The sequence below is a fragment of the Nyctibius grandis genome, chromosome 14 (assembly GCF_013368605.1).
Source record: "Nyctibius grandis isolate bNycGra1 chromosome 14, bNycGra1.pri, whole genome shotgun sequence".
In the NCBI taxonomy this organism is placed as follows: Eukaryota; Metazoa; Chordata; class Aves; order Nyctibiiformes; family Nyctibiidae; genus Nyctibius; species Nyctibius grandis.
The window spans coordinates 11,969,548-11,993,494 of NC_090671.1; the positions used below are offsets into that span (position 1 = coordinate 11,969,548).

General features: G+C 51.7%; 2 protein-coding genes across 3 annotated transcripts in view; both read left to right on the forward strand.

The window, feature by feature from the left end:
• Positions 1-23,947, forward strand: part of DHX37 (DEAH-box helicase 37) — a 282,506-nt gene that overhangs the window by 27,539 nt on the left and 231,020 nt on the right. The gene's annotated exons all lie outside the window — the stretch shown is intronic.
• SCARB1 (scavenger receptor class B member 1) lies at positions 177-22,906 on the forward strand. Of its 2 annotated transcripts, none has more exons than XM_068412304.1 (12): positions 177-385; positions 4,419-4,576; positions 6,101-6,242; positions 6,692-6,895; positions 7,203-7,298; positions 8,327-8,439; positions 10,214-10,380; positions 11,006-11,124; positions 12,776-12,849; positions 13,747-13,798; positions 14,276-14,422; positions 20,805-22,906. In XM_068412304.1, exons 1-12 carry the CDS (start codon positions 266-268, stop codon positions 20,925-20,927), a joined length of 1,515 nt encoding a protein of 504 aa, XP_068268405.1. In that variant the 5' UTR covers positions 177-265; the 3' UTR covers positions 20,928-22,906. The 2 variants fall into 2 exon arrangements, with proteins under 2 accessions (XP_068268405.1, XP_068268406.1); XM_068412305.1 differs by lacking the exon at positions 20,805-22,906 and adding an exon at positions 16,780-16,905.

A 23,947-nucleotide genomic window follows, 5' to 3' on the forward strand; every position in this document is an offset into this window, starting at 1 on the left:
ATATTTTTATATATTTTTATCTACTTAACTATGTTTATGTACTAATACACGTGTTTATGTTGTAACACACACACCGGGCTCTGTTTTCCATACGTTCACCCGCCCCGCGTGCGCTGAGCGAGTGGGCGGGGCTCGGCGAGCCCCCGCCCCGCCCCGCCCCGGCCCCGCCCCCGCCCCGCCGCCGCCGGGCCGGGCCGCGAGGTCATAAAGGAGCGGTGGGGCCTGCAGGCCGGCCCCGCTCCGCACCGTACCGCTCTGCTGTGCCATGGCCGCGCCCCGGCGCAGGCTGTCAGTGGGGCTGGGGTTGGCCGGGGCGGCCTTCGCCCTCGTAGGGGTCTGCCTGCTGCTGCTGGGGCCCCTCATTATCAAGGAGCAGGTGGTCAAGGTCAGCGGGGGTGGGGGGGGTCGTGTCCGCTGTGGGGACCGGAGCGGGGATGGAGTGCGCGTTTGGTGCGTGGCTGGGGGCTTGGCGTGGGGCTGGTGTGCAGCCAGGGCCCGCTGCAAGGCGCAGGGGGGGTTGGTGGTGCAGGGTGGGGGGTGCTGGAGCCGGTGCATGGCTGCGGGGGGCCTGGCGTGGGGCTGGCGTGCAGCCAAGACCTGCTGCAAGGCGCAGGGGGTGCTGGTGGTGCCGAGCGGGGTGTGCTGGAGCCGGTGCGCAGCCAGGGCTGGTGCGCGGGCGTGTTCTCCCTGCCTAGTGCAAGCCAGGGCAGCGTGAGGCAGCTCAGCACCAAAGGGGCTCTGTTCAGTGTCGCTCTGAGCAGCCTCACAGTCTTCATGCCGGTGGATCGGGGCTTGGGATATTCCATCCTTGGTCACAGCAAACGTGCCTGGGCTGAGTGGGTTCCCATCCCTGATTAGCAAAGGCTGTTTGCGTAGCTGGAGCTGGCTGTGAGGACAGTGCTGGTGGTGCTGGGCTGAGCGTTGCCCTGAGCACCAGCTCTTCCTACTGTCCCTATTTGCCTTTGCCTGCAGCACTAGTTGTTCCTCTCATGCATAGGTGTTCAGACCACCAGGCTCAGGTGTACTCTGGTGTGTTGCTTTCCAAACTGGAAATGGGACAGATGACATGCAGGAGTGCTCTGAAGGAGCCTTGTGCATGGAGTAACCTCCAAGTCATCCCCTCCTCCTAGACCGAAAGCCTAAAGAGCTCCTTCTCTGAAGACCTATCTTATCCGCAGGAGAGGTCCTGAGGCCGGAGGGGTGTTTGTCCCCCATGGTTCAGATGTGGGGCTGTGGATGGAGTTGTTGGTCTGTTCAGTAAATGCTGCACCATCTTGGGAATGAGTGCTCCTGCCCTCGCTGTCAGGACACCTGTTACCCTGCTATAACAAACTGATGCATTCCCCCATTTAGCCGAACCTTTTTCTCCCTGCCCAAAGAAGACGTACCCCCTGCCTGGGCATTTCTTCAAGCTTGCACCTACCCAGGTGCAAGGTCAGCACCTGGAAATGTGCTTCTGATGAAAGAGGTAAATAAACACCCCATAGCCAATGGCTGTGGTTACATGTGCCACAAAGTCTCTGCCAAAACCAAACTTCTACATAAACATATCCTCTGGAAGTGCTGCTGGCTGGGCAAAGCCAGACTGTCCCCTGGCTTAAACAGTAAAAGTCAATCTTTCTCCAGTTTCATGGGCATCAGGAGCTGGTACCTGCAAAGAAAAGACTGAATGACCCCTGCAGAACAGGAGTGACATTTTTGGTGCAAAAACCTTTCTGCCCTCTTCTTCTTAGCCAGTCCTGAGTCTTTCTACCTGATTAGCTAATTCTTAATAACTTGCAGTGAGAACAGGAGATGAGGAAAAGATGAACCCTTGTTTCTCCTCAGGTCTCACTTCATCTCAAGCCCTTGGTCTCCACATCTTCAGCGTGACCAAAATGGTCCTGAGATCTTATGATGCTTAATGTGAGATAGAAAAAAATAACTGAGTGCTGATGTCTAGGGTGGTAGGAAATATCCAGGGCCTTACTGAAACTCCGGGGTTGGTTTTTGGGGTGGTGGGTAAGAGGAAGAGCTGTGCCTTGAAGGGCTGGTGGCAGGGGTTGAGCAGGTGAAGGCTGGCTTGCTGGTCCTGGCTTCCCAAGATCTGTGTGGAAGGTCAAGATGGTGTATCCTGATTGAAAAGCACTTAGTTGCAAAAAAGGTTGTAGTTTTGGGGGTATCTTTGAGCAGAGTCTGTAGGGGAACGCACAGTGGAAGCAGAGAACTCGGAGCCCTGCTCCTGACCCATTTGCAGCAGCTGAATCCGGGTTGGCTGCTGTCCTGGTAGCCAGGCTGCCTGCGGCATTGGCCCTGTGAAACCTGGGGATGCTGCTTTTTTCTGGAAGCACCTGGAGTGCCAAGGTCCTGCCTAAGATACCAGCTTTAATTAACCCAGTGAGACCACATTGACTCATCCATCTGCCACTTAACCATTCCTCCACCTGGGAGCTCTTGTGCTGTCCCACCTGAAAGCTGGCAGAAGACGGACAGTGTGGTCTTTGCTGCTTTAGCAGGACGATGAGGATGTGGAGGATGAGGTCTGACACTGAGGTTGTGCTTGCACACAGCGTGACTGTTCCTCTCAATATGAAGGGGAAACCTCAGCTCTCGGTTTTACTGAGCAGTGTGCCTGGAGCCCCCCTCCTGGAGGAGCAGGGCTTAGGCACTGTTGAGGGAGCTGCTGCTCCTCTGGTCCTGTCTGGAGGAGACGAGCTGTAGCCAGTTCCTTTCAGTTCCTCAGGAACAGAGATCAGCGTAGTCAGGAGGGGTCAAAGCTCTCAGTGACACTTTGTAACCCATCTAAGTGAAAATTATTCTATTTTTATGTCAGGCATATGACCATGTTTGTTTTGAACTACAAGTACCTTAATTCTAAGGCTACCCTGTTAGGCAGATCTTGCTTAGCAGCATCTGTGGAGTACCTTGAGCTGCTGTGCCCAGGTGGGAGAGGACTGAGAAAGGGAGCTGGGATGCAGCCCCGTCTGTGTATGTTTTATATAAACAAATGCATATGCAATAAGGGATCCAGGGAGTGCAAGACAGAACAAGCCAGTAAAGGAAAACAGATGTTGCTATTCAGACTCTTGGACACTCAGGAGTAGGGAATATAAAGCTGGCTAAATAAAATCCTGTCCTCTAACTGCTTCCTTGCCATGAAATCCTTGAGGCCTGCAGGATGGAGGCTCTTGGCCAGCCGCAGGTGGGTGTTGATGTGGAGGTGGGTTTGTTAGGTGGGTTACTCTGCACCGTGGAGATGGCTGCTCAGGGGTGGGCTTGGAGGATCTGGGCTCGAGCGAGGGGCTCACAAAGCCCTGCTGCTTGTGGGGGCACAGCCTCGCCGTGAAATGGCTAAGGAAAGACGGGGCATTGCGGGGAAGACTCTGGCAGCTTTCCTTCTCAATCTGCTGTGGCAGCAAATACATGCACAGTCAGATTGAGCTGCTCCAGGGCAGGAGAGCTGTTGTGGGGCTGCTGAGCTGCAGCAGGATAACGCCCACAGGCCTTCACCAATTAGTGTGTCAGACCCGCTTCCATAAGCTGGCTGGGTTACTTAACCACGGCAAGGGCTTGTGCCTGCAGAGGAAGCAAAGATTACGGTGGAACGCACCCAAAATAAATACTCAAGAAGGAACAGGCTCTTGTCCATAAGGCAGCCCCTGGGAGGCAGGGAGGGAGTGGAGACAGATGTGCCCAGATGCCAGCTCCTGGGCTGGGGAGCTGGTGAGGGCTCAAGTCCTGTTTGGGCTCCTGCAGGCATTTCCCAGCAAACGGGACAGTGATATGGAAACCACGATTGTGCGTTCCCTTTGACCTGCCTTATGACCAGCCGTGAGTCACCGCAGGACGGCAGATGAGAGGAGGCAAAGGTGTCCTGCATGGTGCTGTTGGGACACAGCTGGGTTGCTGTCCCAGTTCTCTTATCTGCTTTTTGGGAATCTAGTGGGCCCTCCCTGCCCGTACCCAAACAGTTGTGTGGGTGGGTGTGCCACCTCTCCCAGCCCTTGCCTGCTTCTGGCTGCGTGGAGCTGCCAAACCTGGCAGATGAGCAGAGGCCTTGGGGACAGGGTTGTTTGTGCCAGGCAAGTCAAACATGCAGAGCTGTGAATAATACTGTGCTGGCTTGTCTCGTGCAGAGTGAGCCTCCAGCACATCAAAGCAGCTCCGAAATCCTGTGGGTAGGATCTGGAAAGTTGAGCCTGAATAAATAAGCCTACAGACATCCTGTGGCATGATCTTCATGTTCGGCATACATAAAAGTTCCTGGTTTAGATCTGGCTTGGTTTCAGTCTGCATAACACGCCTGGATCCTCTGGACAGCCCATGCTGGAACTGCTACCTTTGGCTGGGCCTGATGTGGAGCCAGGGGTAGATGTGCTCAGCTGCAGCCACCGAGCCCAAGAGTTGTGTCTCCTTACTCTGCTTTTTTTTTCTTGCAGAATGTCAGGATTGACCCCAGCAGCATCTCCTTCAGCATGTGGAAAGACATTCCTGTTCCTTTCTACATGTCGGTGTACTTCTTTGAAGTGCTGAACTCCAACGAGATCCTCCAGGGAGCGAAGCCGGTGCTGAACCAGCGTGGACCCTACGTTTACAGGTGAGGTACCACTTGTGGTCCAGCTAGGCATGAGCCTGGCCACTGTGCTGCCTGCCAGGCTTCTGGCTGACTCCTCTGGCAGGAGGGCACAGCATTAGCTTACTTGGTATGAGTCCAGTAGCACAGGATTTCAAAGCAACCCAAATGTGCTCTAATTGCTCTGATCTTGCTGAAGCCACAAGTAAGACCTCTGGCTTCTGGGGTGCTAAGGCTGGTCTGGGCCTCAATGAGTTGTGGAGCTCAGTCCTATGCTGGGACCTGTTGGGCAGCCAGACTTGGGCTGATATGGTCCAAACATGGGCATGGGGGGTGTTGGTGGGTGATGGTTAGTGATGGTGGTTGAAGCCCCAGATGCTTCTCTGGACCTGAAACATGAAGTGATACTTGATACTGAGTTGAGCATGTGAACTTACCCATGAATAGCGAGATTCAACACATTAGTGCCTACACATGTAGGCAAAGTTAGGTCAGCAGCTTAAGCAAACTCATGCAGGAAGATTAATGGTTTAATCCAAAGCTCTTTGAGTAGCGTTGGGGGAAGCCTGGCAGTATGTATATGCCCTTGTTTCCCCTGGGCTTGCTAGGTCACACCATAGGACCATGTGGATTCTGTATGTTGTGATCGCATCAGTTGCTTGGCTTGGGGAAAAGGCTTCACTTACCATAAATAAGAATAAACAAAGGGGCAAAGCTTATTAGTGTCCTTGTGTTCCCGCTGAGCAAGATTAGCCCTTCCCTAATGTGGGCCATAAAACAGAGGCTCCACAGTAAAGGACTTTGTTTTTGCTGGTGGGTTGAGCTTCAGCTTTCTCAGGAGCTGTAACAGGCTCGTGCTGTTCAGGACAACCTCGTGCTACTGTAGAGCACTGCAGCCCCCGTGAGACTGGGCTGCCCCTGTGGCATGGAGCGGAGTGGTGCTGGGCAGCGTGCAGGAGATGGCATGGTTCGAAGCCCTGAGGAGCAGGAGAGCCATGATGCTGTGTGGAGGGTTGAGCTGCCCTGAACCTGGGAGCCATCAGGGAGCTCTGGGGCAAATCAGCGTGGGCTCCTTGGTGGGGATTGTGCCATCTTGTTTGGTCCTCTCCTGTTTTGCAGGTTGTTTTGGTGTGTGGGTTGCTGTAGGTCTGTTTATCTGGGCGTCTCTCTGATAGGGCTGGGCTTTTCAACGGCTGTAGGCGAAGTGAGAGAGGGGATTTATGTTTTTGTCTCGGACTCCTAGTCAGCTGGGAAGAAACACTTGTTGTCTGCAAGTTGCTGCAGAATCCTATCTGTCAGGGATGCCTCACTCCCAGGCTGCCATCTCCTCCTGCTAGACCCTAACCCTGGTTGGGGTGTGAGGTTGACACTGCCTGTTCCCTGGCATGCTGCCTCTCCTGCTGTCCCATGGCTTCTTGTTGGGGTTTGATCTCCTTCCTCTGCTCTTCAGAAGCAAACCCAGGCCTGTGCAGCCCTTCCTTGCTCCACAGGCGTTGCAGGGGCACTGCTTGAGGGAAGGTTCCCATGATCTCTCCCATCTCTTTGCAGAGAGTTCAGGTATAAAACAAATATCACATTCCATGACAATGACACCGTCTCCTTCCTGGAGTATCGGAGACTCTTCTTCCAGCCGGACTTGTCCAACGGTACCGAAGAGGACTACCTCGTTGTGCCAAACATTTTGATGCTGGTAAGAACTCGCTGCCAGGATGGGTACCAACTTCTGAGCTTGTGGGGAGGGCGACGATGCCCAATGCTGACTCAAAGCTTACTTTCTTGTAGGGCTTAAGGCTAATCAAGCTATGAGGTGGTTAAGCTTATAAAATGTGGTTTTCTGCTTTCTGGGTGTTGGTTGTCATGTTGGGCTGTTACCCTTCCAAAAGCAGAGTGTGCAGAGGGGCTAGCAAAGTGGCTGGGCTCAAGTGTACAACCTTCCTCCTCTGGAGAAATGAAGCCTGTCAGCCCTCAAGTGCTTACTTCCTAAACTGGAGCTCAATGGTGAACCTCAGTTTGTCCAAAGGGTTTCTCTAGGGCTGTAGATCAAGTGCAGCAGAACAACCTTGCTGAGCACTGAAGATGCATTCCTTCCTCTTTGGTAAAGATGGGGCTCTCATCTCAGAGGTTTGTTTTCTTTCCCAGGGAGTGGCTGTAATGATGGAAGACCTGCCAAACTTTGTGAAGCTTTTACTGAGTGGAGCCCTGGGTGGCCTGAAACAGAAGGCGTTCATAAACCGGACGGTGGGAGAGATCATGTGGGGGTATGAAGACCCTCTTATAGACGCAATAAATGCAATTGTTCCTGGCCTGATCCCTTTAAAGGAGAAATTTGGCTTATTTATAGAGGTAAGTAAATTGTTGCTTGGGAACACTAAAATCACAGCAATATTGGTCTTGGGACTGAGTGTCTGGGCTTATCCCCCTCACAGACTGTTTGGAGCAGCCACGTGTGGTAGGTGGTGGTTGTGTAAAGCTGCCTTAATTCTCCCCTCAGGCAGAAATGAGTGTGTTGGAAGCTGTCGCTGGCAACTGGAATAAGTTCAGTAGCTTCCAGCGTGGAACGCCCCTAGAGCTGCCTAAGCACATGAAGTCATTAACATGTTGCAGTCTTGCTATGTATAATGGATTAAAAGTTGGTTTCTTCTCTCTGCAGCTTAACAGCTCCCATTCGGGACTGTTCACAGTGAACACGGGCATGAAGAACATCAGTAGAGTTCACATGGTGGATTCATGGAATGGGCTGAAGAAGGTGAGTGCCAGGCAGCAAACCTCTAATACAGGGGCAATGCCTGATTTATAGCAAGGTAAACTGACAGCTCTTGCTGCTGTTGTATCTCTGGGTCATAGGTTTGAAGATGAGTTTCTGTGGGACTTCAACTGCTGCAAATTCTGTTCTATCAAATTGCCAGAGGGCAGCCATATGACAAGAGGCTTGTCATGAAGCATTCAGTTCAGCTCATCAGTGTCACTTGGACTCCCTTGAAATGTTGATGAAGCTGGTTGCTTTTAATTGTTGAGGTCCCAGGATCCTGTGGCCTGTGTTTATAAGGTGTTACTTAAATGTCCTTGTGTCTCCATTTAGCCCACACCCAGGGCTAAACAATAACAGTTTTTTCTCTCACCCAATGTCCCTTCCCTGACTGAGGAAGGGAATTGTGAAAAGGAGGGAGACCTGGGGGTTAAAATTAAACAGATTTAATAAAATAAAGAAACCAATATAAATGATAATACAAACCACACAAAATCATACTTAGCTACAGAGTTGCAGCAGGTTGTTCCAGGAATACAATCATTGGGAATGAGAAAGAGGGAGGCTAGAAGAGAGGAGAGCAAAAAGAGCCCCACCTCTCCCCAGCAAGCCCTCCCTTTTATAGTGAGCTTGATGTTAATGATATAGATTACACCTGTGGGCCAGCCTGGGGCAGCTGCCCTGGATTTAACTGCTAAGGGCCTTGATCCCCATGGCTGGCCACAAACTGAAACAAAATCCCAATGAAACCAGGACACCTTGTCAAAGGGGTGCTTATTCTTCCCTTGTGGAATTGCACTCCTAACTAAAATCAGCTGATCCACCACTGTGGGAGCACTTGGGACAGGGGGATCTTGTCCATTTTTTCCATTAATTGGGCAGATGTTTGAAGGGGAAAGATCTTGGAAGCTCTTCAGTGTTGCTATCTCAAACTCCTAGGGAAATGGTGGATGTTCCATGCAGGGGTGGAAGACAACTCCCCAGCAAGCTCGCTGTTCTGAGCTCTTCTCTCTCCCTCTGTCCCGCAGGTGAACTACTGGCGGAGCAACGAGTGCAACATGATCAATGGGACTTCAGGGGAGATGTGGCCACCATTCATGACCCCAACGTCATTGGAGTTCTACAGCCCTGATGCCTGCAGGTGAGGCCACAGCTTGTCCCTGTGCCGGTGGCAGGAGATGCAGCACTCCTCCTGTGTACACAGAGTACCTGTGCAGTGACGCAGAGGGCTTGGGACTAGCTTCTGTAGTCAAAGTTCAGCTGCAGTTCAGTGTTGCAGTACAGTTCAGTGTTGCAGTACCTGAGCTTTGCAAACAGCGTGGTTGTCTCGTTAGCAGCATCTTGTGGTATGCATAAATGCCTTCCAGATCACTGGAGAAGTCTAACTTGCCCATGTGGAATCAGTGGAAAATAACCAGTCTAGATAAAACGTGGGAGGCGAGAGGGAGAAGTAAGAGTTGTCATGAGGGAATGCAGCTATAACCATTTGTGGAACTATTTCAGCTGACTAAATGCTTTTAGAAAGTGATGGGGTGGGCTCGTGCCACCATTTCCAAGCTGCTGCGTTTTTTTTTTTTTTGCTGCCTAGTTCATGCACTGCTGTGCACGTCTGTCCTGTATGAGACATCCTGACCTTAGCTGATCACACAGGGGTTAAAGTACCCTGCAGAGCCTGCCTGTGTGGAGGCTTTCTGAGGCTGGAAGGAGGGGAGGCCAGGAGGCAGGTGGTGGCACCAAACCCTGTCCCCAGCTTGGGGAAGATAATGCTAATTCAGGCTTTGTAGATAGTGCTGCAAAACAAGCAAGTGCTCATGTTGAATCGAGAACAATGACCTCTCTAGCGCAACGTCAGCTGAGCCAAGTATTAGTGCAGGAATTCCTCTACACAAGTGACATCAGCAAATACCAAAATGACCCGGAGCCAAGGACTTACAGGGAAGTTTATCAGTAATCAAAATTTAAATACACGTACCTGTTTCTGTAAAACTAGAGAAATCTTGTAGGGAACAGAGCGTGTTTCCAGGCAAGGCATAAGGTGAAACAGAGGAAACCAAGCTTGGTTTCTCATTAGTGCAGGCAGTTCTTGCAGGACAGTGCTGTGGAGGCAGCAGCTGTGCCTCTTCACCAGGCAGTGCTGTCTGTTCTCCCCCCATCTCCATCTTGGCCTCTCTGCTAGCCCAGCTGGCTAGAAAGGAGTCACAAACTCTTGACAGACTAAGAGTATATCTGCCTTGCTGCAGGGTGGGCAGGGAATGGTGTGGGATGGCTTGTTTCTGGTGCTGTTTGCACATCAAGTCTAGCTGATGCTGAGATGCAACTACCTGGATGTCCCTGCCAGGTAGGCAAGGCTTTATCCTGCTGATGTGCTGCAACAGCCTCTGCCTCCTTGTTGGAAGGTGAGCACAGCCGAGAGGCGTGCACGTAACTGCTGAACATGCCCTGAATTCCCCCATCCTTGGTTCATAAGGTAAAATTTTCCACTCCCCTGACAGCCTCAATGCTGGAGTTGTGCTGCACAAGAGATTTAGCTGGTGTCCATCCCCTGTGACAGAGCACTTCTACATCAGAGCCAAGGTTTGCACAAAGAGGGTATTATCTCTTGGAGAGTAGCCCTGGGGATTACTACATGCCTTTAAACAAAGGCATCCATCTCATCTGGATACTGCAAACAGGCTTATAAGCCTGTGGTTTCTCTCCATAGCTAGTCCTGACCAGCCCTTTATTTGTGCTTAAAGCATGGAAAGCAAATGGCTTAAATACTCATTCCCCCTCCAAAGCACTGCTCTGGGTGTTTATCTTGATCTCAAAGTCTAAGTTACATTGCAACTGCATCTTATCCAGCGAAGATAAGAGCCCAGTTCTGGGCTGGGAACCTGTTGGCTAATCCTGATCCTTCTTCACTAAAACCCTTCCAGATCCATGACACTGGTGTACGAGCAGTCTGGGAAGTTCGAGGGTGTGCCCACCTATCGCTTCGTGGCACCGAAAACTCTCTTTGCCAATGGCACAGACTATCCACCCAACGAAGGCTTCTGCCCCTGCATGCAGTCCGGCATCCAGAACATCAGTACCTGTCGGCTAAGTAAGCCCCTTCCTCCCCTGAGCTCTCCCTGCTGTACCGATATGAAGCTGTAGGGATGTGATACGAGCTTGGGGGTCTGGGAAATCGGCTCTAATTGCTGGAGCGCTAAGAGGTGCCGCCGGGGTCTGTGTGCTTGGCGTTCTCACACTCCTACGGGCATCTTGGCAAGGAGGGAAAGAGGGAAAATTGTTGTGCCCAAAGTCCCCCCCAGTCCAAGGCCCTACAGCAGCCTGGTGTTTGTGGGAGTGCCCAAGGATATGACAGAAACATGATGTCCCCTGGGGAGGGAGCAGGCAGGGGAGCAAGGGTAGGAGGAGGCAGGCCGTGTAACTGCCAAATTAAATGTTAACTTTGGACACTGAGTGCAGGTCAGACTTAGTGTCCTAACCCATGGGTACAGCGAGTTACCAGGGCATGGTGTGGAGCATGGAGACAGAGAGTGGCTTAAACCCCGGGTCTTAACCCTCCTGGAGCAATGGAATAAGCTGCAGGGAGGGAAGGAGCTTTCTGGTTGGGAGGAGAAAAGTATAAAAGCCTGTTCAGAACAAGTGCTGCGATGGCTTAAAAACTTCAACAAGACTCAGATGGGTTTGGGTGAGCTTAAGGTGTCTTTGTTCTCATCCAGATGCACCGATGTTCCTTTCCCATCCTCACTTCTACAATGCCGACCCAGCCCTGGTGGACGCTGTCGAAGGCCTCCACCCTAACAAGGACCAGCACGCGCTCTTCCTCGACGTGCACCCGGTGAGTGAGCCTGGGGGGTCAGTCTCGCCTCGCCCTGAGGGTCCAGCCTGGGCTGAGGGGGAGAATCTGCCACCATCTCCGTGATGGCCTCGCTGCTCTCGTGGCACTGATTTGAGCAGGTTCCATAGTGCAAAGACTGGCAAGGACATGTGCAGATAAAAATGTCAAAGCCATAAACTAATTGAATAATTAGCCTGGCTTCTAGAGAATTGCAGAACTAATTATAAGTATAATTGTTTCGATAAGCACAGTCAAGTTCTTTCCACTGACTCAGGTCCATAACACCAGGAGGTGTATCTAGCAGCAGCCCAGTTACACCCCAAATCTGCAAACACGTACTGGCAAAGTCTGAAGACCATGCTGTAGCTGAAGCTATCGCCATAATTTTTGGGCTGGCTGCTTCTACTCTCTCAACTTGCCTATCTGGCTGCTTCTGCACCAGACTGTGACAGTGTTAGCTTCATGCATATCTATAGCTAAGGGTGAGGTGACCTCTGCAGTGGTGATGAGTTGGGGTGTCCTGAGCCATCATTGTCCCAGCTGCTGGTGGGGAGGGGACTTTGGGATCTTCCACCTGTGGCCCGTGTTGCATGTGGTCAGATCTTCCAAACGTTTGGTGGTGTTTCCTCAAGCAAGAAACCAATCCCCCTGTCGAGGTAAGGTAAGCTATGCTTCTTATCTAGGCATTGGGTTCTCTCTGCTTTTCTTATCACAGTTACGGAAATCTAATTAAGTTTATTACAGTATCAAACATGTACTGATAACAGTACAATTAACTCTGTTCTTATCTAGCTGCAGCCTGCTGAGTACAAACAGGGGCAATCCAACAAAACCTTTCTGCCCTGAAAAATGTTTTGCAAAACTGCAGTGTCATGAGAAACCAGTGCCTTAATGGGTGCCAACAAGACCAACTTTGCAGTGTGGTGTTCTCGTGGTCTTAGGGTGTTGCTGGACAGTGGCTGTTGGCTCCCAGTTATGAGAAGAGTTTTGTCCTGTGCTGTGTGCATGAATCTTATGCGTTGATGTGTTTCCATCCTGCTGATGGTAGCATGAACAGAAGAGGCTCATCAGGCTTCAAAAAACACTGAAGTTGCTATTGAAAAACCCTGCCTAGGGAGTCGCTTACAGGTTGCATACACTCCTTAGTAACTTGAACTTGTCTAGGTTCAGTCCCACAAGCCCTGGCTCACACAACACCTCCCTGGTTCATGCTGTCTGCCCACTGAATGTGTGCTGCTGCCTGCTGCAGCAGCCGTGTCTGTTCAGGTTAGCTTTGTGCCTCAGACCCCCGCAAGGGAGGTGCTCCCTTCTGGATGCTGCTGTGCAACAATCTCACTGGCTGGTGAGCGTTCAAGTGAAGGGGACAGACTGCAAACTGCCATGGGGACAGTGCTGTCCCTCCATGAGCAGTCAGCCCCAGAGCCTGGGCACTGGTGCCTGGTTGACTGATGCTTGTGTTTTAGTGGAAACCCCAGCCTTGCTCCTGGTCTTGTGTGTGGTAACTGCAGTGGATCTCTGGGTGATCCAGTCCCGTGCTCTGGAAGGTGGCACCCAGAGCAGCTATGATGGAAAGCAAAGGGCTGCTCTTCTGCAAAGCTCTCCAAGCAAATGTTGGCTGTACTGATGAACTGGTTGGTCTCTTCCTATGCAGATGACGGGCATCCCCATGAATTGCTCCATCAAGCTCCAGCTGAATCTGTACATAAAGCAGGTATCTGGTATAATGTAAGTAGTCACCTTTTAGAAATGGCCGTCTCCCTTTCCCACGCAGGGAGTGCTGCTGACGCTGGGGTCACTGCAGAGTTTGCCCTCCCCAAAGATGAAGTAGCTTTAACATTACCGGTTGGCACAGTTACAGAAGCCAGCTGGCTCATGGGGTGAAATGTCAGCTATTCCAGTGACCTCAAATGCCATCCTTAACAGGCAGCCACATGCTGCACTGCAATACTGGGCTCCTGCACCTGAGCAGGCAGCGATGAGGGGCCTGCTCCTCCTGGGGAGGCACCAGAGTGGTTCGCCTGTGCTGTGCTGCTGCTCAGAAGGTGTCACATCCAACACAGAGAGGCAAAACACTGCCTACAGGGCTGACAGTTGAAGCCTGTGTCCAAAAAGACACTTTCAGCTCTGTGAAAGCAAACAGAAGGGCTCTGTAGCACAGCTGTGTGATGCTGGATGTTAAATACCCACAAGGATGGGAGTGTGCACTTGCTGCTCTGGCTCTGGTGCATACACCAACAGAGAGCCCCGATGCTGTGAACGTGGCTGCACCACCCCGTAGCAACATGCAGGTGACTGAGACATGTTGGAGCTGTGTGAAGTGTAGCATCCAGCTCACTGAGCTCGTGTACCTGGAGCCCAGAGTTGGGATGGCACTTGCTGCTGTTGCCAGGCAGTTAAGCATGAAAGGAAGCGTGAGCTCTGCTCTTGCATGGCAGGCCTAAGTTAGACCTGGTCCCTGAAGGAGGGAGCAGCTTGCTGAAGCAGCAGGAATGACTGCCTGCTTACACGACCACTGTCAGTCTGTCAGAGCTGCAGGAAGAATTGTGACACTGGTTGTGGCCTAATCAACCAGAAATCTAAGTGTGTATTTGTTTTTTTGTTTGTTTTCCTTTCCCCTGCTAGTCAAACAGGGAGGATTAAGCCAGTGGTCCTGCCGCTGCTGTGGTTTGCAGAGGTGAGTTGCCTTCCTCGGCCTGACTCCGCAGAGCCTCTCCTGCGGGAGGGGGGAGACCCCTTCCCCATCACCCAGGGCTGGGGAAGCCCCACTGGGAATAAAGCTTTAAGCCAGCCAGACTAATCAAGCACCAACAGAAGGCTTTGCAATACTTGGCTATGTTGTTAATCCCTCTGAGCTGAACAAACCCTGCACTGTACTTGGTAAACCTCTGGCTCTGTCCTCAATGTGGGGTTAAATAGGGCCCAGGACAGAGCTGCCAGTGTGCCTGTGCTCATGTGGGCCAGGGAGTGCAGTCTCCAGCTGTCTGCATGCCCAGCTGACTCCAACTATTTAGTAAAAGCTTCTAGCCTGACTGAACCTTGCATAAATTCCCTAATCCATGCTGGGAGGTGGTGGGAGAGGAGTTGTGCAGCTGGTCTGTCTCAGCCCTGGGTGGGAGGGAAATGCCACTGACAACTTTGCTTTTTTGAGCAGAGCGGATACATCGAAGGCTCAGTCCTAAAGCAGTTTTACACCAACCTGGTGCTGATCCCATCCCTGCTGGACTGCCTGCAGTATATCTTCCTTGTGCTGAGTGTCCCATTCATTATCTCAGCAGTTGTACTCTGGCGAACGAGTCAGGTAAGAACTTGCAGATGTCTAATGGGAAATGCTGTTAGTTGAATCAGACTTAATCAGATGATGTAGATTGGGCTGACAATCTAACACTCCTGAGGAAACATTGGCTGAGGCCATGAACCATGTCCTAATGGTGCCAGGTACCAGCACGTAGCAGCAGGGCTTCCTTGGCTACCTAGAAATTGGGCTGCAAATAGATAACATAAAAGCATTTCTGGCCGTCTTGGTGCACAGCAGTGATGGAAGTGGGTTCCTGGAGGAGCAGGCATTTCTCAGCTCACCCAGCTGATGAAAGAGCAAGCCTGGCTCATCAGCCCAGCCTCCATGGAAAGCAGCAGGTCTGTGCCATTGCACAAATCTGTGCGTCTCTGCAGGGGCCCAGCAGTTTTCTGATCTCAACAGAGCCTTCTCGAGGGGTGTAGCTACTCCAGCGCAGCTTGTTCACAAATGAAATGCAGTCGCTGTGTTCTTGCAGGAGGGGCACAGACACTGTGGCTACCTCTCAACCCAGACCAGACCCTCTTTTTTTCCCTGAAACTCACTTGTTTCCCTGCAAACGACTCCAAGTAGCTCTGGAAGTTAAACCCTCTGTGCCTTTGTGGATCTGGGCTTATTGAGAAGCAAAGACCTTTGAAGCCTGCAGGGAGCTGGCAGCTGGGTAGGAGTTGGCCTGCGATGGGCAGGGAGGGTGCCTGGCTGGCACACGGGTTGGGTCTGACCTGTGGGGACACAACATAAACCATCTAAAACAGTTGATGGAGATCTGTGGCTCCAGCTCCAAAACAGTCATCTGATAACACTAAGCTCTCTAAAAGCTTTAGCTCTTGAAGCAGAGATCTAGCTCCCTACCCTAATCTATATCAAAGCAAGCTTATTTAGGTTTTGCACTGCAGTCAAATGGCTGGAGCTGGCTCTAAAGCTACAGAAGTGAAGAGGCTGCTTGTGGGGATGAAAAGGCAATGCTTAGGATGAGAGCAGGCTGTGGTGAGGGCAGGAGAGGGGCTGCTTTAGCTCAACCTCCTGTAACTGCCCTTATTGAAACGCTAATGCAAACCCACTTTAAACAGTGACAGGGTTCTCAGAGTATCACGTAATTGGATTTTAACCAAGCCTACAACTGCTTAATTGACTTAAACACGTGATCCCAAATCCCCTTGTTCCCCCACGCACTTCCCTGCAGGGTGGGAGCGATGCTAGGGCTGAGGGCTCAGCGTTAAACCCTTGCTGTGCTCCTGAGATGGCCAGGTGTTGTGTGCTGAACCTCTCTGCTTCAGCAAATGCAAGTGGTCGCTGGCAAAGAGACTTCACTCTGCTGCGTAGCACCAGCATACCTGAAAAATGTCGGTATTTGCTGGGCAGCTGTTCCTGAGACCTTATGCAGCCCCGGGCTGGCATTTCCTTACCCTGCTTTGTGCTAGTCTTTAATTCCTGGTATCAAAGAGCCTTAACTGTGCCAGAAAGGGTCAGGAAGAAAAGCTGGTTTTTGAATTCACTCAAGTCAACTGAGGATCTGCTTGTGAAATTTCCCAAACCCAGGTGTAAGCCAGCTGTATTTGGGTGCTCAGCCAAAAGTGTCATGAAGTGCTAGAACTAAAAATCTAACTGCAAGAAGTGCCTGACTACCTGGGAAGTGATTAAAAAGCCTCCATGACCTTATAAATCTAAGAAAGCTATGCAACAACACATGAAAATCTCTACATAATGAATAGATAAGAGCTTGTAAACTGGGAGACAGATATTTGCAGCCAAGGTGTGTTCCTCATTTGATTGACGTGTTGCTGATCTAGCGATGATTGCTTAATCACGCACGGTCCTCCCTCCTGAAGTTGCAGGCGATGTCAGAGGGGACACTGAGTGGGGGCATTGTCCGCGCCTTCACGTGTCTGCCAGCGTGAAGGTGGCCCTGAACCCAGCTCCTTCCTGGAGCGTCTTGTGTGCCTCTGGCTTCTGGAGGGAGCAGTGTGCTCTAAACCCAGTCCAGATGAGGTACTGTGAAACACTTAAATCTGAGTGTAGCGTACAGTGGAGCCAGTTTGAAATGCATCTGTTGGACCTGTAATTCTAAAAAAATGTGTAAATCTGTACAGGCATAAATATGCCCAGATGCAGCATTGTAGCTCTCCTCTGCTAATGTGGCCTAAAGCCTGTGTGGCAATGCATTTAAAAGGCAAACAGACAGTTTTAAAACTGGCTTGACACTGACCGAAATCTTAACTAGGACTTAGTTTAACCTGAATTTTGAAATCTTCATTAATAACTAGATTCTAGTTAAACAGTGATTTGAAAATCTCCTTCTCAAACTGGAACCCTTGTGGAATTCATGTCCAAACGCACCATAAACTAGCCTGATTGTCTTCTAGGAAAAATGCTCTTTATTTTGGAGTAGCAATAAAAAGAACTCAGACAGTAATAAGGCCAACCAGGCCACCTCTGCCAAAAAGCTGCCTCCAGTTAAGGGGATGGCGTTGCGGGAAGCCAGACTGTAGGTGGGTACCCAGTCAAGGTAACACACTTTTCTCTGATCCTGATTTGATTAAACGTTGCTTAAAACCAATCAAATGGAAATGTTTACTGTCCACATCCACCAGACATGCCCTCTTGGCAAGCTTTGATATAATGATGTTGTCTCATGGCTTTATTTAAGGCAATTTAGATGTCTTAATACTCACGCTTAACCAGGCTGCAAGCACATGCTTATTGTTTCTCCTGGTGTACCTGATCTGCAGCCCTAACAGTGTCAGCAGGGATCAGGGTGAAAAGTAGGGTTGGTGTGAGGAAACACTTTTCTTGCCTGTTTCCTCCCCCTCCAAGTGTTTGAGATCCAGAGGTAAGTTTTAGAATGGGTGAAAACTCATGGGGGTAACAGAGGTAGTCAGCTGGTGGGTGTCACTCCCCTCCTGCATGCAGGGAGCCTCGACACAAAGGCTTTCAAGAGGGAATTTCTGATGTATAAAATATCTGGGTTTGTATTACAGGATCAAAAAATCACTGAATCGTTGAGGTTGGAAGGGACCTCTGGAAGTCATATAGTCCATCCCCCTGCCCAAGCAGGGTCAGCTAAAGCCGGTTACTCAGGACCATGTTCAGATGCCTCTTAATATCTCCAAGGATGGAGATTCCTCAGCCTGTCTGGGCAACCCCTGCCTGTTTTCACAGTAAAAAAAAAAAAAGGAAAAAAAAAAGTGTTTCCTAAAGTTCAGATGGAACCTCCTGTGTTTTAAGTTTGTGCCTGTTGGCTCTTGTCATGTCCCTGGACACCACTGAGAAGAGCCTGGCTCTGTATTTACACCCTCACTTCAGATACTTGTACACATTGGTAAGATCCCCTCAGCCTTCTCTTTTCCAGTTAAACAGTCCCAGCTCTCTTGGCTTTGCTCATGTAAGAGATGCTCCAGTCCCTTAATCATTTTAGTGGCCCTTTGCTGGACCCTTTCCAGTAGCTCCATCTCTCTTGTCCTGTCTGGAACTGAACACACTACTCCAGGTGTGGCTGCAGCAGTGATGAGTAGAGGGGAAGGATCACCTCCCTCAACCTGCTGGTAACACTCCTAATTCTCATGGTTTAACCCCAGCTGGCAACTAAGCACCACACAGCTGCTCCCTCCCTCCCCCTCGGTGGGATGGGGGAGAGAATCCAAAGAGTAAAAGTGAGAAAACTCCTGGGCTGAGATAAAGACAGTTTAATAGGTAAAGCAAAAGCTGCACACAAGCAAAGCAAAACAAGGAATTCATTCACCACTTCCCATCAGCAGGCAGGTGTTCAGCCATCTCCAGGAAAGCAGGGCTCCATCACGTGTAACGGTTACTTGGGAAGACAAACACCATCACCCCAAACATCCCCCCAGTTCCTTTTTCTTTCCCCAGCTTTATATGCTGAGCATGACATCATATGGTATGGATCCCTTTGGTCAGTTGGGGTTGACTGTCCCAGCTGTGTCCCCTCCCAACTCCTTGTGCACCCCCAGCCTACTCGCTGGCAGGGTGGTGTGAGAAGCAGAAAAGGCCTTGTCTTTGTGTAAGCACTGCTCAATGATAACAACATCATCTCTTTATTATCAACACTTTTCAGCACAAATCCAAAACACAGTCCCATACCAGCTATTAGGAAGAAAATTAACTCTATCCCAGCCAAAACCAGCACATTAATGCAGCCCAGGATACAGTTAGCTGCCTTTCCTATGTGGGCATGCTGCTCACTCCTGTTCAACTTGGTGTCCACCAAGACCATCAGGTCCTTTTCTGCCAAGCTGCTTAGGAGTTGGTTGGCCCTTTGCATGTACTGGTGCATGGGGTTGTTCTTCCCCAGGTGCAAGACATTGCACATACTCTCGTTGAACCTCGTGAGGTTCCTGCCAGCCCATTTCTCCAGCGTGTTGAGGTCCCTCTGGAGGGCAGCATGACCTTCTGGTGTATCAGCCACTCCTCCCAGTTTTGCGTCATCGGCGAAATTGCAGATCATTAATAAAGATGTTAAACAGGATTGGACCCAGTATTGGACCTGGGGTACACTCGTAGTTATTGGCCTCGAACTAGACTTCATGTCACTTCTCAAGGTCCTCTGAGCCTGGTTATTCATCCAGTTTTCAAACCACTTTACTGTTTGGTCATCCAGCCCATAATTCATAGCTTCTGTACAAGGTTCTTATGGGAGACAGTGTCGAGAGCCTTACTGAAGTCCAGGTAGACAATATCCACTGCTCTCTCCTCATCTACCAAGCCATTCATTTCATCATAGTTTATCAGGTTGGTCAAGCGTCATTTCCCCCTGGTGAAGCCATGCTGACTACTCCTGGTGACTTTCTTGTCCTTCACGTGCCTGGAAATGGTTTCTAGGATTAGCTGCTCCATCACTTTGCCAGGGATTGAAGGGAGGCTGACTGGCCTGTATTTCCCGGGTCTTCCTTCTTGAACTTCTTCAAGATAGGAGTGATGTTTGCTTTCCTCCAGTCTTTGGGCACCTCTCCCAATTGCCAGGATTGTTCAAAGATGATGGGGAGTGGCCTTGCTGTGATATTAGCCAGCTCCCTCAGCACTCATGGATGCATCCCATCAGGGTCCATGGATTTACATAAGTCTAGGTTGCTTAAGTATTCTCTGACCTCATCCTCTTCCACCAAGGGTATGTCTTCCTTGCTCCAGACTTTCCCCTGGTCTCTGGGTCCCTTGCCTCATTCAGCAACAGGCCCACATGTCCCCTAGTCTTCCTTTTGTCACCTGTGTACTTACAGAAGCCCTTCTTGTTGTCTCTGACACCGCTGGCCTGATTCAATTCCAGTTGGGCTTTGGCTATTCTATCTTCATCCCTGCATGCTGGGACAGTGTCTTTGTATTCCTGCCAAGTTACCTGTCCCTCCTTCCACCCTCTATATGCTTCCTTTTTGCGTCTGAGTTTGGCCAGGAGCTCCTTGTTCATTCACACAGGCCTGTTGGCATTTTTGCCTGACTTGAGACGCTTGTTGGGATGGACCACTCTTGAGCTTGGAGGAGATGATCCTTGAATATCAGTCATCTTTTTTTGCCCTATCTTGCCCCAGCCTGAGCTCTGTAGTCACTTTTGATACTTTCCAGGTGGCCCTGGTGGTATCATTGGTGCCCACACACAAGAAGCAGTGGGTAATAGTCACAAGATTGGATAAGCGTCGTAGTCCTTCCACAACACCCTGGATCCAGGTCCCCAGCAAGCAGCAAATGTCTCTAGATGACAGATGAGGTGGGCAGATGGGTGCCTCTGTCCCCAGCAGCAGGGAGTGACCCACCACTGTCACTTGCTGCTTCTTCCTGGGGCTCTTGCATGATTTAGGGTGAGGGGGCCTGCCGGCTTTGCTTGAAAGTGTATCTGGCTCCTCTTCAACTTCAAGGGTGGTGAACCTATTTTGTAGTTGTAAGCCTATAGGTGGAGCAGGAGTCTTCCTCTTGATGCCAGAAGGCACCATCCTTCACGTTCCCCAGAGGTTGCACTTACCATTATAGTAGGGATGGGTGCTGTCTGTGTCTCTGCTGCCACTGGGGTCTGGAGGTCTTCAAGCTGTTTTGTCCCTGAGAAGATCCTGTCCATCTCCCTTTCATCTTCTCTGATGCTGTGCAGCCTTCTGACTTTGTCCCGCAACTCCTCTGCTTGGTGACACGGCTCTTCAGGCTGGGTGTTTGGGGGTGTTACAAATGTTGGTGGGCAGGAATGGAAATAACTTCATTTTGTTAGGGGAGGAGATGCAAAACTCTTCAATTTAGGAAGTCTTCAGAAAAGGGTTCTTGGCCACACGAAAGTCCAAGAGGTTTGGGGCACTTGTGTCCCAGGTGGGGATGTGGTGACACCTGCGCGCTGTAAGGTCTGAGCACAGTGCCACCATCGAGTACATGGCTGTAACCGCTGTCCTCTCCCCTTCAGAGAACCGCTGCCGAGAAGAGCCCGCACCACCCCACCACGCCGAGCAAACCGCCCCCCTCCTCCGAGACAACGCCGCTCCTACACGACGCTGGCACGCTGAGCCAGGACGATGCCGAAGCCTGAGCTGCCGGCCCCGGCACACTTCCCACTGGGACACAGCAGTGCCGGGGGCAAGACCTGCTTTGGACCCCCAGAGACCTCTGGAAGGTGAAGTCATCCTGGGCAACTCAGCGGAGAGCGTGCGCACCACGGCAGAGCCCCGTGACAGTTCTGCTGCACCAGCACTCCCAAGGAGACCTTGTCCAGCCACCCGAAACACAGTGTTTGAGAACCCTTGTCCCCAAGGGGCCAGCGTTTGCCACAGCCCCTCTCTCCCCATGGGCCAGCAGGAACGAAGACGGTTGCTGGCTGATCTGAGAAGTTATTTTTGCAATTTTAAACTGCCCATTACTAGGAATAACAGGCACTTCAGGTGGAGCCTTTAAAATACGTGAGGTTTGGAAATGGAGCGCTGATGGGATCAGTGATCTTTTTAGAAGCTGCCGTTCATCTCACGCGAATGGGGCTTGCTGTCCTGAAGTCACTTACGGTTTTATTGCCACTTGATGTGACTGGACTACACCACAAATCAATTCTGGGTGCTGTCACTGCAGTGATGTTTCCTCCCAGGGCACCTGGAGCCCGCCCGGGGTGGCTCCAGCCTTTGCATGTGTTGGAGAGTACAGTGGTGACTTTTAAAGCCCCAATTCTGTGCCATGACCTTGCGCTCCAGTGATTCCAGTCCAGAGCCCTTTTACTTAGCCTGCTGGCTCTCTCCTTGCTTTAGGTGACCTGGCTGAGCCTTGCCAAAGAATTCGGTGGTACATCTGACCTGCCACTCCACTCCTGACAGACAGTTGTCCCTGCTGCCTGCTCAGACGTCCAGGGTCAGCTCTTCTGGCCGTGCACCCTCGGTCCTCGAGACCATCGCGTCGCTCTGCCCATGGGAAGGGAGCAGGCCAAGGTTTGGCCCTCTCCTTGAGCATTAATGAAGATACTTTTGCTTTTGAGGTGGAGGAAGCTATGTGCAATCATGAAAGTAACGACGGCCTTAGTAAGATTTGATGAAACCACTGCAGATTTCTGAAAGGAGGTCTTGGGGGATCTGGGGCTGGCTGTTAACTGGGGGTGGGTGGGCCGGGGTCACTCTTTAGTGGGAAAGAAGCCCAAAGCCCAGGGATATTCTTGGCTAACTACCGACCAGTAGTTGTCTACCACACCTGCCCTCCCTGCTTCCAACCAGGAACCAGGGTAGCCCTTGGGAAGGCCAAGGGGGCCAGTGCTGGTGCCTCTGGCAAGGACAAAACGGAGTGTGGGGAGTCTGTGGCCTCTCTTGGACAAGGAGAGTTGTTGCACTGTGTGTGGCATGGATACTGTCATGGTCTGGAAACCATTGCAGTTGTTTAGGACAGCCCTGTGACCTTCTAGTGGGGTAAGCACTACCTGTCCTCTTACACCTCCATCCCTCTTACTAGGCAGGACAAGCACAGGAGCTAAAACCAGCAGTTTCCTGTGCTTGTTCATTCCTGTCAGGCCATGTCCCCAGTCCTGCAGCTGGGCTTAGCCCATCTTATCAGTCGTGGTATAGCCCAGGTCATGAAGGGGGAGGGTAGCAGCTACCCAGAGCTTGGTCCGTAGGCTGAACTTGCCTAGATGCCCAAAGCGTGTCTCGCTGGCAGGATGGGACTAGCAAAGTCCCTTCTTGTGGCCGTGACTGCTGGATTATTACTGTGGCATGAGTCCTCACTGAAGGTGATGCTTAAACTACAGCTGCAAACTCCCTTTGGCCTTGAATCCAAAATCACCCCCCTGGCTCACAACCTCCAGCCCCAGCAAGCGGCAACGGGCACGGCGCAGGGGCACTGTCTCGGAGAAGGCGCTGTGGGATGCTCGGCCCATCAACTCATACGAGTAAGACCCGGCTGCGTTCGGCAAAACTAATGGTAGATCAAAGATAACTACCCTTGGGCTCACGTGCGTGAGGCTTTAATGAGGTACTGGTGCTAATTGCTGTTGTACAGGTGAAAACAAATAAAACGCAGGAACGGCGGCCCTAGTGCAAAGCTTTTGTAGTTTTTACTGTTCGGTCTTTGCAGAAGAACATGTCGCAAGAGCTCTTTGTTTAAATACAGCTCCGCATGTTGCGATAACCCGTTATTGCTTACTGGGGTCGGTGGGATGCGGGGGGCACTGGGGGAGCGCTGCGGTGCTGCGGCGCGGCCGCCGGGGGGCGCTGTGGGGCCGCGGACGCGCCGGGGCCGGGGCCGGGGCCGGGGCCGGGGCCGGGCCGAGGCGGGGGAGGGCCCGGGCTGAGGGGGCCGGGAAGGCCCGAGGGGCCGGCGCTGCCCCCCGTGCCCTCCGCAGGCGCCTCCTGAAGCCGCCAAGCACGGAACAAGCCGAGGAGCCCCCACGCAGCATCTTCCCCCGTGAAGATGGGGAAACTGAGGCGGGGACGGGGAGCCCCGGGTCGCGGCCCGCCGAGGGGAGCTGGGGCAGCCGCTGAGGCCCCGCAGCAGCCCCTGCCCCTCCGGGTGTGCTCCTGCGCTTCAGTCACCTTGTTGGCTGCTCATGAAGTTTCCATCTCGTTTTAAAATGCTTCTCATAACCCCCAAGTCCTCTCCTGGCCCTGACTCGCTCTCCCTTGCCAATCCCTTTGCCTTTGTACACGGCGTTCAGGGCTGGCACAGCCCGAACACCAAGGCCCAGCCAGCTCCCCCCCTGCAGAGGGGCCAACACAGCACCGCCTCTCCCTCCCCTGTGCCAAGGCAGGTTAAAGTAATTTACGTTCTCCCAAGGATTTTAATTGGCCTCCACAGGCTCAGTAATTATCACAACAATCTCATTTTACTGTGCAGAGCCTTGGGAGCCTCCTTTCGCCCAGCCTGGCGTGGCCGTGGGAGATGAATGGGTCATCTCCATCCATAGAATCACAGAATGGTTTGGATTGGAAGGGACCTTAAAGATAATCTCGTTCCAAGCCCCCTGCCATGGGCTGGGACACCTTCCACTAGGCCAGGTTGCTCAAAGCCTCATCCATGAGGTGCTTGATCACCAAGAGTGCCTCCAGCTGAGGGCAATTGCCTTTTGGGCTGTCCAGCAGCGCA